Source organism: Martes martes, assembly GCF_963455335.1.
Source record: "Martes martes genome assembly, chromosome: 2".
Classification (NCBI taxonomy): Eukaryota; Metazoa; Chordata; class Mammalia; order Carnivora; family Mustelidae; genus Martes; species Martes martes.
The window spans coordinates 119,137,602-119,153,184 of record NC_137889.1 but is presented as its reverse complement, the minus strand read 5'-3'; the positions used below and the strand labels follow the sequence as shown (position 1 = coordinate 119,153,184).

Sequence of the window (15,583 nt, the reverse complement as noted above, 5' to 3'; positions counted from 1 at the left end):
CCCACAAATGAGAGTTGTAATGTCAGTTTCCACCAGAAAAGTAGCTGAAGACTGCTTTTGTGTGTGTGTGTGTGTGTGTGTGTGTGTGTGTGTGTGTGTTAAAGACACATGTTGTTTTTCCCTGCATTGTTTTGACTGATGAAAGAGTGGAACTAGGAGATACATCCTTCTCTTCCTAGCACAGCTAGTTCCTTTGCAAACAGGATGCATCTGAGAGGGAAGAAAATTTAGAGCATATGAATTAAATGGAAGTCAATCATGAAGGTCCCCCATAATGTTCACTGGGGGAAATGGGTACTTGAGTTAACCACTGAGGATGTTTTTTGCAGGCCTATTCAGTTACCTATGAATAGTTAGTCACTTTAAGAGAGCATAGATACTGCCTTCTGGGTATTTTCAGACAAGTGCAGAATAACTCGGGTTTTTTGGGGGGGGCGGTTCTTGGTTTTTGTTTGTTTGTTTTTAAAGATTTTTATTTATTTATTTATTTGAGAGAGAGGGCTGAGAGAGAGACAGTATGAGAGGGGGAAGGGTCATAGGGAGAAGCAGACTCCCTACTGAGCAGGGAGCCCGATGTGGGACTCAATCCTGGGACCCCAGGTTCATGATCTGAGCTAAAGGCAGTCACTTACCCAACTGAGCCACCCAGGTGCACTAACTCAGGAGTTCAAGCAGAATATAATTTCTTCCTTTTCAGAAATTGCTTGATCTTTCTCATGAGATGCTACCTACCTGAGCTGTGGAGAAAAGCATTTGGTCCAACTTGGAAAACCATGTTTGATCTAACGATATAAATACTCTCTTGAATAACACTCAGTTTTTCATTAATTGCCTCCTTCCTCACCTCAGTGCTCTAGACAGGGAGACCCCAACAGATAGACAGATAGATTCCCCAACAGTGTGTGGTGGGGAGTGGGGAGCCTGCATAGCCTCATAGCAACAGAGAAGAGGGAGTGTCGGGGATCCCCGCATCAGTCCCTGCAACCCTCTCACCTTTTCTGTCGCCATACAATGTTCCTTCCACTGATTACTGTACAACCTCTGGTGTAGAAAGCTGAATTTTTTGGCAAATGAACTCAGCTCTCTCAGGGCTCCTCTTTCTTCACTTGGCCCTACTTTGGCTCTGACTGGCTCAATTTCTATTCCTGAGGTTGGGCTCCAAATCAGCTTGTGGCCTTGGATCCAGGGTCATTTGCCTGTGTGACTGTGACACTCCTCCTTCACCTATGCTGACCGGCCTGGACTACTGGCTACCGTCCACGTCCCTCCTGAGAGAACGCAAGATGAGTTTAACACATTCGTGCCACAAAGAGTTTTATGGGGCCTCTAGAACCTTGACTCTGGCCATGTGGCAATCAGTTGGGGATCCCAAGTCTCTGTTGGTGGTGGTGGCAGCAGCAAGAGCAGCAACAGCGTGTGTGTGTGTGTGTGTGTGCGTGCGCGCGCACGTGCGTGTGTTGTGCATTGCCTTAAAATTATTTAGCATGCCTTCTACATTCAGAACTCCTGCTCAGAGACAGGACTTCTGGAAATGGCATCACTCTACCTGTTTTGTCTCCGATGCCCATTCTCACACAAGCCAGCAAAACAGTAAGAGGCAGACCCTCCCATTCTTCTTTCTCTCAGGTAAGGAATTTCCTTATGAAAGAACTTAAGGATTAGATCTACCAGGCCAGGTTTTTGATATATTTAATAAGTAAGTTAGAATAAGTTTGGATTTTTTTTCTAATATTTTGATAAAGACTGTGCATCACTACTATTGTCTTGCTGTAGCCTAGAGAAGGCTACCTCTAAGAGGCAAGGTTAATGGTAGACCTACTCTTGGAGGGCTCTGCCCTCTCCTTTCCTACAGGGACCTCAGGACTTAGCCTAGGGACTTCGAGGGAGCAGGATTCGTAGGAGGAAATGAAACACAGCAGTCTATTTTCCTCAAAATACTATCCCTGCTTTAGGAGTGGGAGATGGCTGCTGGGTCTGTTCTGTTCCTCCCTTCATTCTCCAGGCTCAGCTGTGCCCTCTAACAGCCCATATACCATCCCCTCTTCTTTCTCTGGCTTCCTCAGGGGCCCTGGCAGCCCCCGTTAATCCTTGACCTGGGGCTGATTCTTGCACAAGTGTTGTTCAAGATAGGAAGACCCTCCAGTAGATTATAGTGCTTGAGGACAGTGACTGAGCTTGTAGGTCTAATCTTGAAGCCTAGCTGGGCACCATCAAGGCTTGGATAGGGATCAGGGCCAGCAAGGAAATCTTGCACAAATGCAATCACAGCCACCAATGCACACAGGATCCAAGTAGCCATGCAGCAGGCACTGCCTGTATTTGGACATGAAGCTCCTTCTAGAGGGCATAAGTCCTGAGAGCAAATGAAAGGAGCCTTGATGAACTGAGCACAACCAAGAGGTGTGAACATATTTGTATCCTGAGTTGGTGAATGAGTACACCCAGGTTACAAATTAAATCATAATCAAGATTCAGTGAACTACAATGCTCCTCCTCCTAGTCTAGGTGCTTAGGAGGAGAAAGCAGTTTAGACCACAGTACCTGTCCACAAGGAGTTACTGATGAATGTGAGAGAGGCAGTTGCAGTCCGAGAATAAGGAGTGTTGAAAGCATTAACTATGCGCAAATAACAATACATGCCTAGTATTTACTAGTTACTGGATCCTGCTCTTAGTGCTTCACATCCAGTAACTCGTTTAAACGTTTCAATAACCCCATTATTTCCATTTCACAGGTGAAGACACTAAACACAGAATTTGAATAATTTGCCACAGATCACACAGCAGGGTGTGGAGAAGCCAAGACTGAAACCCATAGTCCCATTTCAGAGTCCGTGCTCCCAAGTAACTACACCACACAGCCACTGTGCATGAGGTCCCTGGAGTTCAGTGTACACAATAGCAAAACTTAGGTGGTGTAGATAAATGCACAAGATTCCTTTTACATCGAGAATCAAAGTGGAAGTTACATTTTACTGAGAAGCAGACAAAATAAAGGAATGCATTAAGCATATGTGTGTTGTTTAAGAAAGGTAGGTTGATTTCTTTAAACTACCCTTTGTGAGTTGTAAGATAAAGAACTTTTATAGAAACCTTCAAGATATTGAGCACTGTGTTCTTCGCAGAGGATAACCAAAGGACTTTAATTTCATTTTCGTACATCTAGCTTCTTATCAGTCCTTTCATTTTATCTTCATGTCTATATTCATTCAGCAAATATTTAATGAGCACTGAAGATTTAACAAGGAATAAGATATATTCCTTGCCTTCAAGGAACTTACAGAGAAGTAGGGATGATAAATAATCAAGCAAAATAATCAGAATAGCGTGAAAAGTGCTGTGCTACAAGGAAAAATGCAGACAGCTGTGGACATCAAGATGGGAAATGGCTACCTCTTGGTGTGAGTCAGGAAGGGGAGCATAAGGAGAGGTTATTTGAGCTGATGCGAGGAAGGGTGGTGTCTGGAGGACAAAGGAAGCAGCTCATTTAAAGTCCTGGCAAGAGAAAGCATTTTAGAAAATGAAGGCCATTCAGTATGTCTGGAAAAATTAATTTTGTGTGAGAAACGGCTTGGCAGGCATGGTATTTGATGAGACCAGAGACAAATTTGAGTTGGATCATGAGGTCCCTTATAGCAATTTAAGACTTACTGATTATATCGTGAGGACAATAGGAAATGGTGGAAAGGTTTAAAGCAGGGATGTAACAAAATCCGATCTGTATTGAAGAAAAAAAAATCCTATTTTCAGCATAGACAAGGTTTGGGGTTTGCTGAGGCTGGGGGTGAGCTGGTCAGTAACCGAGGCAGTAAGTCAGGTGAGAGATAATAATAGCCTGACCTGTTCAAATAGTGGTTAAGACAAAAAGATACAGACTGATTCAAGAGATGTTAAGGAAGGAAAACCAGTTAATAACTGATTGGAAGTAATGGGCAGAGAAGGAAAAAGGAGCCAGGAAGGATTTCCACATTTCTGATTTGGTCAGCTGGGTGGACGGTGATGTCACCCTATGCCCTAAGGAATAAAATGAACTTGAGCTTTTTGGGAAAGCACCATATAGATATGTCTGGTGGGCTGTGACGCCCTTTCCTTCAGGGCTGGGGGCCAGGGTGGGCAGTGTCTCACTTGCCACGATGAATATTCATATGAATATGAATATGAATATGTCAGCCAAGAGATAGGAACCAAAGCCAGGGCCAGAGGTAGGAGACAGGAAAGAGGGATGATAAGTCATAGAGAAAATATTCTGTAGAGGAGAAAAGATGCAGAGTTGGACGGGTGAGGAAAACTGACTTTTAAGCGCTGATTCCCGAGAATGCCCAAGGAGATTTTGGCAATTACGATGAAAGCAGATTTGGTGAACTGAAGGTAGTGGAAATCGTATCCAGGCGGGTTGAGACGTAAATGGAGACGTGAATTGGTGAGGAAGTGGACGCTAAAAGCAAGAAACTGTTGCTAGAAATTTGGGAGTTTAGGGGAGACTAAGTTGTTTTTTTTGTTTTGTTTTTCCCCAATAGGAAAGATTAAAGACTTAAACCCAAAGGAAATTGGGACTTTGTTAAGCAATCCAAACTCTTACTTTGAGGTCTTTCTTGGCTTCTAATTCCACAGCAAAAATTTTGCTGATTTAAGGACAGTGGTGAAAAAAGTACTGAAGCCTTGACTGAGAGGATTACAGTAAGTTAATTCTCTCCCACTCTAGTCTCTTCCTTCTTGGACTTGGGATACAGGGAAAATAAGTCTTGTGAAGAAAAGAAGAATTCAGAAGAATTTGATATTTTATTCTTTAGTTTCTTACTGATTCAAAAATCTTTCCCCGATCTTGCACAATCCACTTTAGTTTAATGAAATATAATAAGTGATGACTTGGTAAAAAGAAGAAATCATGATTAATATTGACAAGAAAGAGTTTGAGTAAACATGGATAATTGCACTCATGTGCAGATAAGTTATGGACTGTTAAAAGTATAAAAATAATTTTTTTAAGATTTTATTTATTTGTCAGAGAGAGAGAGCACAAGCAGTCAGAGTGGTAGGCAGAGGCAGAGAGAGAAGAAGCAGGCTCCCCGCTGAGCAAGGAGTCCAGTGCGGGACAGGATCACAACACCTTGGGATCATGACCTGAGCCAAAGGCAGCTGCTCAACTGACTGAGCCACCCAGGTGTCCCTAAAAAATTATTTTAACTAAAACGAAGTTTTACAAATTTATTTAATCCTAGCTTATACACACTATACAATCTTTCAGAGATATTTTTGTTGCATTATCTACAAAGACATATAATCAATGCCCCTTTTTCTTTTTCTCCAGCAGACTGATTTTTTATTTAAGTAACTACTTCGTCTTTTAAAGGGCTACACAGAATAGTCTCATAAATCTGGTCTGAGGATTATTTTTTTCATTTAAGAATTCCTCCTCCTAACAGACCCTCACCACATTTTCTCTGTAAGGGAGCTTCCTTCTCTCCCGCAGCAAATCCACTCATGTCTGCATTAAGCCAGCCTTGAGTAACTGCCCCATATGCTCCCAAGAAACCAAGCACCCTGTCCCAGCTGTCTTTGGCTTTGGATATCTTTATTTTATCCTCTCAAAGACAGATGTATAGTAAAAGGCCTTCCTTTCTTTATGAACTTGATTTAATGATCTACAACTTGTTTTTCTTCTTGTGGTCAAGAGTTTACACAACCCATTTAGACTCTTTATATTCGTTTATGCTCTTTTGCTCAATGTATGTAGTGACAAAATTAAGTAATTAATTCAATAACTATTTTTTAAATGTGTGCCAGGGTCTGTGATAAACCTCAAGAACACAAAGGTGAATAAACATGGTTTTACCATCAAATGGAAGAAGAAAGGCATTTCAAGAAGGAAATTTACTAAGCATGTTAAAGGTGCTATCATGAACTTATGTCTATGGTGACGTGGATCCACAAGAAAAAAGCAATCTTTCTGTTGAGGGTCTGGGGGGAATTGAAGAAGATAACCAGTACCAACTGAATTATAGCTCCCAGGTCCTCACTGTCTCTCTAAAAAAAAAATTATGTATCCATGCCACTTTTCATGAGACATTACAGTTGACCCTGGGACAACGTGGGGGTTAGGGGCACGCCCCCCACCATATAGTCAAAAATCCATGGATAGCTTTTGATGTCCCCAAAGCTTAACCACTTCTAACCTGCTGTTGACCAATAACATAAATAGTCAGTTAACACACATTTTGTATGTTATATGTACTGTATTCTTATAGTAAAGTAAGTTAGAGAAAAGAAAGTGTTATTAAGAAAATCATAAGGAAGAGTGTGCCCGGGTGGCTCAGTGGGTTAAGCCTCTGTCTTTTGCTCAGGTCATGATCTCAGGGTCCTGGGATCAAGTCCTGGATTGGGCTCTCTGCTGGGCAGGGAGCCTGCTTCCTCCTCTCTTTCTCTCTGCTTGCCTCTCTGCCTACTTGTGATCTCTCTCTGTCAAATAAATAAATAAAATCTTTAAAAAAATATTTCTAAGAAAATCATAAGGAAGAGAAAATACACTTATAATACTGTGCTATAAGAAATCCACACATAAATGGACCCACGGGGTTCAAACTTGTGTTGTTCAAGGGCCAATGGTGCTGTGACTCTGGCTGTTGAATGGGGAGAGTATACTTTTCCACTCCGTTGATTTTGTGCTTTGCCATGTACCTTGCACCAAGCAGTGGAATGTTAAAAATCTTTAAACTTATTTTAGTGATTGACTGCTTTTCCGAACCTGTCCTTCACCAGGAGAAAAATAGGCCCGAAGTAGTCACAGGTCCCATAATCAGAGACACCGTCTGACACAGGGCTCTTCTCCAGTTAATCTGTAAGACAGCATGAGATAAATGATTATGGTTGTAATCCACCAAAATTTGGGGATTATTTATTACCTAGCACAGGGCAACTGAAACTTCAGTTAGTACCATGATCCTTCATCAAAGCAAGGAAGGCATATGTGTCAGGAGGATAGACTATAAAGGGTATTCCAAGCGGGAGGAACAGCATGGGAAGGTTCCTCCTGGTCCACAAAAGTCTTGCTATGCACTGCAAGTTGTTCAACAGATGGTAATACAGGGCACAAGTAGGGCATAAAATTAGATTGAGATAATCAGGAATAGAGTGTCATAGAAGAGTTTGTTATAGTGCTTTAAGGATTTAGCCTTTACCCTATAGATATTAAGAAACCAATAGAGGGGCACCTGGGTGGCTCAGTCAGTTAAGCATCTGCCTTTGGCTCAGGGCATGATTCCAGGGTCCTGGGTTCAAGCCCCATATTGGGCTTCCTGCTCTGTAGGGAGTCTGCTTCTCCCTCTCCCTGCCACTCCCCCTGCTTGTACTCTCTCTCTCTGTGTCAAATAAATAAACAAAAATCTTTAAAAAATTTTTAAAAAAAGAAACCACTGGAATAAGGACACCTGGATGGCTTAGTTGGCTAAACGACTGCCTTTGGCTTGGGTTGTGATCCCAGGGTTCTGGAATCACATCCCACCTCAGGCTCCTTGTTCAGCAGAGAGCCTGCTTCTCCCTCTGCTTGCTGCTCCCTCTGCTTGTGCTCTCCCTCTCTCTCTCTGACAAATAAAATCTAAAAAAAAAAGAAGAAACCACTAGAATAGTTTAAGCAGATAAGAGATATAGTTACTTCTGCATTTTAAAAAGAATTTAACAGCAATGTGGGAACAGTGTGGAGCCAGGCCAGAGCCAAGGAGATTCAGGATACCAGTGAGCACTACTGAGGACAGAGACGAGAACGCAGGCTCTAGAGAGCTTATAGAATTGAGAGCACCATCATTTTTTTCACAACATCAATCTTCTACAATACTTTTCAAAGTGAGCTCTGGGGAAGTTCTCAAAAAATCAAGTCTACTGACAGCCAATAGACAAAAAAAAAAAAAAAAAAAAAAAAAAAAAAAAAAAAAAAAGCAGTGCTCTGAATAATCAATTCATTGAAAATCAAATAGCCAAAGCACATTCATTTAAAGCCAATTGGCTAAATAACTCTTTCCTCCCTAAATGATAACATGAAGTGAGAATAGGATGGCATGAAGATACAGAAGAGGGAGAGGCAAGGCCAGATGTTGGGGCAGACATAGGGGTTGGAGCGGGGGAAGGTGAGCGGCAAAGTTCAAGGCGTGGAGAGAGTCAGGGACAGGAGTAGGGAAGGCACAACAAAGAGAAAATCTTGAGGAAAACCATCCTTAATGGTTCAGCAAATGAGCTTTTGGTAACAGGTTTTCATTGATTTTTGGTGACATGCTATTCATCAGTTGGAGAGCCCCTTAGGGAGCAAAGAGCACATTCATGGGGTAGAACTGGAAAGACTTCAGTGGGAGAACAACTTAGAGAGGAGTGGGCAGAGTGAAAGCCAGCGAGGTCTGATGAAGCACCAAGGGACAAGCAGCGGTGAAAATGCTTTCCACCTTGCCCTGCGGAGCCCAGCCCTGCGTTTGGGAAGAGCGGTGCTGGAGAGGAACGCGGCTGCTGATCATCCTTCTAAGACTGCACAGCCTGTGCTCCCTCCTGAAAGTGTGCTCTATGGGGTTTCATGTGCCTGCAACGGGGTGTGGCGGGGAAGGGGCCCGTGTGTGCCCCTTGTGTGTGTGTGTGGTGTGCGTGTTTGTGTGTGTGGACACAGGGAGATGAAGGAAGGGGCCTTGGACTGCTACCTCCGCATCAGTTAGGACAGCTCCATTATGTCTATGTTACATATTAGAGTTTCTTACAATAACAACAAAATGGAAAAAAAAAAAAAAAGACTTACTGGACATAGACCTTCTATTATGTCCGTACTAGAAAATGGAAAGCAAAAAGAAAGGGTCTCTGCTCCAAGTAGCACACAGTGAAGGCAAGGAGAGAAAACATGCATCAAGGTAAATAACTGTACGAACTAATGTATACTGAGTGCTAAACGAGGCCAATAGGTAATTAAAGCCACAGAATTCAGAAAGGCAGGATTAAAGTTAGAGAGAGTGACTCTCTCTAGTTTATCTTTTAGATTTTGTGAATCATGTGGATGAGAATATTTCCCTCTTGTCATTTCAGAGCAAAATTTGTGATCTGTCCTCGGGTGCTGCATTGAACCTTATGGCAGACGTTTTATGAATATAAGCTTAATCCTTGGTTCCATTTTATAATGTGATCTTTGTTTTCTCTTGCTCTGGTTTTTCTTCCATAAAGATAGTTTAGTTATTTTCATGTTTTGGAATCAGAAAAGTATGACTCAAATTCCGATGCTACCATTTATTAGTTGAACGACCTCAGATAAATGTTTGGATTTTGGTCACTTGTAAAAGTTTAACCTAATCCAATTTTGTGAGAATGTATATTCTTAGCACATAGCACCATAGGTGTAGGTTAATCTGAAACCCCTAGTGGTGGTTTTCTCAGTCATGACTTTTGTCTTTGAGATTCAGCTAAAGGCACAGATTGAGGACAGGGGGTGATAATTGTCCCCACATTCAAAGATTAACCACTGGAGATCTCGATGAGGGTGTACAACTCCTCACCGGGGAATTTCCAGAAATTTGAGGGGGTAATTTTGGCTGTCAAGGGGGGTAGGACTGCTGCCTCTGCCAGTTAGTGGGAGGAGGTGGGTATGCTTGACATCCCACAGTGCACAGGGCAGTCCCACACAGTGAAGAATTGTCCCGCTCCTCCCACAATCTTCCAGTATTTCACTGGATGTTCTCTAAACCCAGAACTTAACTCCATTGCACATGTAAACACCTGGAAATTCTGGCACCATTTTAACAAAGCCTGATTTTGCAGGAATGTAACTACTGAGCAAAGAAAGGGAAGATTGCATGTTGCCTTGTTTGGAAATTAACCAAAAGTCGTTCACGGTTTTTGGAAAGCTACACAGGAAGCCTCCCAATGAAAATCAGAAATGTGCCCAAAGGGCATTTGGCTCTGCCTGTCTTACAGGGCACTCCTATCAACCAGTTATAGGAACCTCTGGAACTTTGTGCCTTTCCCCTCCCTGTATCTTCTGGCCATGATATGCAAGAGAAGGAAGCAAGACATGAATGTCGCAGAGTTGGAAAGGCAGTAGGAAGAACAACTCTTCCCTTTTCCTCACGGAAGTTTCCAAGTCACAGGGCAAAATTGACACTGTGAAATTAGTGTATTGACTCTAAGAGTCTAAAATTGAACTTCTGCATTGGATTAGGCTAGGAAGTTTTAAAGCCTGAAAACAAGTTGTAATTACTAGGAAGAGGCATAACTGAAAACTCTGGGGCCTGTCTAAGATGATTTCGAGGGCTATGTCCCACAGTGAAAATGCCTAAAGGCTGGGGTGAGAGAAAAAGTGCAGTCAATTCCTGATCATTCTCCTTCGAGATAAACCCATTCAATTCATCAGTTGATAAGGGATCTGAACTTTATCACTTACCCCTATCAGGGTCATGTTCTAAACATGAGCGGGCAGATGCTGTAAGCTAGACTCCTCCCGCAACATTGTGTGAGACACACTTTAGCCTTCAGGCGCTGGGTCATGCCAGTCTTCTCCTTCCAGTCTCTTTTCCACACCATGCGGGGGAAGTTCTCTAAAATCAAGTCAAAGAAAAATTGAACTTTTATGGACTCTCAAATAGATAACCAATAAGGAGATAGAATTTGGGGGGGGGGGGTTGAATAAAACTGGACAAAGGCAAATGCTATTCCTTTAGAAATCCCTTTCTCTCCCCAAAACTTCTGCTCCTTCAGATAGCTACACTACGTTGCTGGAAGACCAAGAAGGGCCTGAAATAGGATCAGGGAAATGGAGCCACAGAATGAGTAACCAGGGGCCGTCTCCATGCTTACAAGTCATGGAGGCTACATCATTAGGATTGGCATGAAAATAATGATTTTAGATCTACTCCAGCCGGTAATCAAGCAAGGTTAGTTTGATTAGTGTATACTTTAACCATGTACTTTCCAAGAAGCTGGTGTATTTGTAAGTAGCAGAATAAAGATTTGAAAGTTAAGACCCTGCCAAATCCTTTCTTTAGATCATGACAACCAAATAACCCCAGAGCAGCCCATTCTAATAGCTTTGTTCTGTATCCTATGAGAACTTCAAACATTTTCTCTGCAAAGGAAATTGGTTTCTAGCATTATTCAATTACGATTTTTAATAATTTGGGTGAGTAATTTGACATTTCAACTATTGAACTGGGTTTAAGAAATACTCATAACAAGAGATAAAACAATCTCATTTTCTGCTACCTAGAGAATGCCGCATGTTTGCATACTTATTAAGTAGCAAGTTTTTTGTTCTTATACAAATTATAGTAAATGTGTTTTGGGGACATTTTAATTCTTACAAATTCTGCTAAGTTTAAGAAGCAAAAGTGTTTACATATTAAAATTCTGTGAGTTATTGTTAGATTATTGACAATTAGATTATAGATTATAGTTAGATTATAATTGTTACCTGAAGAACTAATTCCTAAGAAAGATTATTTAAACTTGAAAATTCCCTAGTACAAGATCTATGTTGATTTTTAACTGTGTTCAAAGGGCATTCTACCTGATTTTCCTAAAGCTTCAATACCATTTTTTTTTCCTTTCTATACTCAAGCCTGGGGAGTATCATAGAACAAAACAGGAAGAAAGGAAAAACATTAATTAATCACCCTTAGTCAGCCATGGAGCTAAGAGTTTACTTGTTGAGAAATTGTGGATTACATTTTAGAGTCTCTTCCTAATGAAAATCCCGAGGACAACCTTCTCAGCCTTTTTGCTAAGCGTTGATCTTTTAGATAACTGATGGAGCTGATCATGCTTCCCTTTCGAGGTTTTTTTTTTTCCTCCCACAACAAAAAATTAAAGCCAAAATTGAGTTCTCTGTTTTACAAATATTAAGAATTTCATGGAGTACATTTGCAGATTAGCCTTATTTCTGGCTTCAATCCATGTTACTGCCTTCGTATCTCTTTACATCAGTTCTAATTTATGTTATGTTTTTGCTTTGTATATCTCTTGGTAAGATGACTTAAATCCTTTTAGTCTGGAAAAAGAAGGTATCAGGCATTCATACATGTAAAGCTCATAGATTACTGTCTAGCAATATGTATCATATACAGCTACTTTCTCATCAGTAGTAGGCATTATTCAGGGAGAGAAAGCCCAGAAGGAAAGACAATTATTCTGTTGTCCTAGAATACTTCTAGGGCTCTAAAGCTATGGAGAATGGGTTATAGGTACCCTCGCTTTCTAAATAAAGCTGCAAGACATATTTCTATGGATCTACTCAGAGGTGGCTAACTCGGTCCTTTGTATGTTCACCCTGACATCTACTTCTTTGGGAGAATTAAAGGAAGAGATTATACAGGGGTGGAGAACATACAGATTTTTCTTCCCATCCTTGCCTTAAGCCTATGGGACTTCCCAAAGAAGAACCCTCTAAATTCTCAAAATCTGACAACTATCTCTATTCAGGCAAAGAAGGAGTGCAGTGGGAAGAGCTTTTAAGAGAAACTGATGGGTGTTCCCTAGGATTAGGAAATGTGAACATAGAACTGGTGCCTTCTTCTATCTCAAGAACTCTTAAGTCAGGAGGCTGGAGGGAATAGCTTATAATGTCAAGGCAAGGAGACGGGAAGTAAGGAAGGCAACCCCGCTTAGAGAAAATGTTCTGGCAAGAATGTGGAGGAGTTTCCCATTGGCTAAGCAGGTACCGTTAAAGGTAATTAAACTCAAGCTTCTTGAAACTGTTACTCTCAGTGGTGATCTCCTGCAAAGGCAGGATTACTCCAGGGGTAAACCACTAGAGACAGGAGCTGAGGAGGTGTCATCTGGGTCAGTCAGGGAGTTTACTACCTGACTGCAGTTCAGAGGTTGCCAGGGAGCCCACATATATGCCTAGGAAATGCCGGTATTTGATTACCTGTATCATTGGAGGACATGAAATCCAGTCTGTACAGATCAGCACCAGTAAAATTTAAAAACCTTGGTCCTTTTATCCATTTTTTAAATTGAAGTATAAGTGAAACACAACATTATTGGTACAGCATAATGATTTCATTTTTGTATATATATTGCAAAAGGATCACCACAGTAAGTCTAGTTAAACTCCCTTCACCATATGTATTTATAGCATTAATTTTTCTTATGATGAGAACTTTTAAGACTTATTCTTGCAGGAATTTTCAAATATGAAATGCAGTATTACTAACTACAGTCTCCATACTGTACATTATCATAACTTATTTAAATTAGAACTGGAAGTTTATACCTTTTGACTCCCCTCACGCATTTTTCCTCCACACAATCCCTGCCTCTTGTAACTATCAATCTGTTCTCTGTATCTATAAACTTGGGTGGTTTTTTTTTTAAAGATTTTATTTATTTATTTGATAGACAGAGATCACAAGTAGGCAGAGAGGCAGGCAGAGAAAGAGAGGGAGAAGCAGGCTCTTTGCTCAGCAGAGAGCCCAATGTGGGGCTCGATCCCAGGACCCCGAGATCATGACCTGAGCTGAAGGCAGAGGCTTTAACCCACTGAGCCACCCAGATGCCCCTGTAATTCTATTTTTAAATTTTTGAGCAACATCTATACTGTTTTCCTTAATGGCTGCACCAATTTATATTCACACCAATAGTGCATAAGGGTTCCCTTTTCTCCACATTGTGGGTGTTGAATCATCCTCAAATCTTTGAAATAAATCTCACTCAATCATAGAGAATGAGGGTTTCTGGAGGGGAGGAGGATGAGAAGGATGGAGTGGCTGAGTGATGGAGATTGGGGAGAGTATATGCTATGGTGAGTGCTGTGAATTGTGTAAGACTGATGAATCAAAGATCTGTACCCCTGAAACAAATAATACATTATATGTTAATAAAAAATGTATCATTCAATTTGGTTTGCTATTATTCGTTGAGAATTCCTGCATCTATTTTCATCAGAGATACTGACCTGTAGTTTTGTGGTATCTTTGTCTGGCTTTCTCTTTGTCTTTAATTTTCTGTAATTTGAATATGATATGCCTATGTATAGTTTGTTTTTGTTTGGTATTTATTCTGCTTGATGTTCTCAGAGCTTCCTGGATCTATGGCTATGTGTCTGTCATTAATTTTGGAAAATTCCTGGCCATTATTGCTTTAAATATCTCTTCTGCTTTTTTCTAACAGGGCATTTATACATATGTTACACCTTTAGAAATTGTTCCACAGTTCTTGAATGTCCTGGTTTTTGTTTTCATTCTTTTTTCTCTGTATTTCAGTTTGGAAGTTTCAACTGACATATCTTAAACCTCACTGATTCTTCCTTTGGCCATGTACCCATCTGCTGATAAGCCCATCAAATGCATTCTTTATTTCAATTATAGTTTTTTTTTTTTTCTCCAGCACTTCTTTAGGTCTTTCTTAGAGTTTCCATCTCTCTGCTTACATTAACCTTATGTTCTTTTATGTTGTCTATGTTTTCCATTAGAGCTCTTAACATATTAATAATTATTTTAAATCCCCTGTGTTATATCTGTGTCCGGTTCTGAAGATTGCTTTGTCCCTTGAAACTGTGTTTCTTTTTGCCATTTAGCATACCTTGCCATTTTTTGTCGAAAGCCAGACATAATGCTTAGGGTAATAACTGATCTAAAGAACTTTTTTGTGGGGTGCCTGGGTGGCTCAGTGGGTTAAGCCTCTGCCTTCAGCTCAGGTCATGACCTTGGGGTCCTGGGATCAAGCCCCACATCAGGCTCTCTGCTCAGCAGAGAGCCTGCTTCTCCCTCTCTTTCTCTGCCTGCCTCTCTGCCTACTTGTGATCTCTCTCTCTGTCAAATAAATAAATAAAATCTTAAAAAAAAACTTTTTTGTGTAGTTTCATGTTAATATGGCTAGAAATTGAATTATGTTTATTGTTGGTTTGGAGCTATAGATATCAGAAACTTTAAATTCCTCTAGCATTCTTGTTTTTGTCCCCCTGTTGTGTCTTTAGGTATTCCTAGAAATTCTTTGTTAAATAGTCTGAGGCTTGAAGCTCTTTTAGCTGTAATCCACTGTTATTATTCGGAAGTCTTATTGCTTTGATGGTAAGATATTAAAAGGGAAAGCATTCTATAATCTTATGATTAAATCTCAGTCTTTTAGTGGGCCAGTGCCCCAGGCTATGACCTTTACAAGTGTTCCTTAGATTTTTTTTTTTCCCCCTTTTTAGGTGAGACAAGATGGCTGGAGGGAACTGAAGTTAGTTACTGCTCTTTGAGCTGGTGGGATGAGGCTTTGGTAAAGCATTTTCACCTGGATAGTAGCTCTTTCTTATGGAGAATGCTCTGAGCATCTTTCAAAATGGTTACTTTTCCTTTCCCTCTGTCAGATACATAATGAGATCTTTCCTAACTCTTCACTGTGAAGACTTGGTGGGATTTCTGGAAGAAAAACCCACGATAATCGATATTCGAGTGCTTATCTCATCACATTCACAGGGTCCACCCATACTGAAAGAGAAGGAAACTGTACAAGGGCAAGACTTACTGAGGATAATATTATCCTATCATGGTGACATTTTGGCAAGCTTAATTGATAGCAAGAATTCTACATTAATTAATGCGCACAATGAATGGTTCATCTTTCTATCTCTCCCCTGGAGTAGTAGC

The 15,583-nt window shown here is 40.8% G+C and overlaps 1 protein-coding gene across 1 annotated transcript in view; it reads left to right on the top strand.

The window, feature by feature from the left end:
* Window positions 1-1,226: 1,226 nt before the first annotated feature.
* TNIP3 (TNFAIP3 interacting protein 3) overlaps window positions 1,227-15,583 on the top strand; it is a gene marked incomplete at its 5' end in the record, with an annotated part of 162,338 nt that continues 147,981 nt past the window's right edge. The window contains 5 exons of the mRNA XM_080796339.1: window positions 1,227-1,414; window positions 4,095-4,201; window positions 4,300-4,367; window positions 6,903-7,073; window positions 8,273-8,566. Of these exons, the coding sequence (XP_080652465.1) occupies window positions 1,227-1,414; window positions 4,095-4,201; window positions 4,300-4,367; window positions 6,903-7,073; window positions 8,273-8,566 (828 nt within the window). The remainder of the gene's footprint in view (window positions 1,415-4,094; window positions 4,202-4,299; window positions 4,368-6,902; window positions 7,074-8,272; window positions 8,567-15,583) is intronic.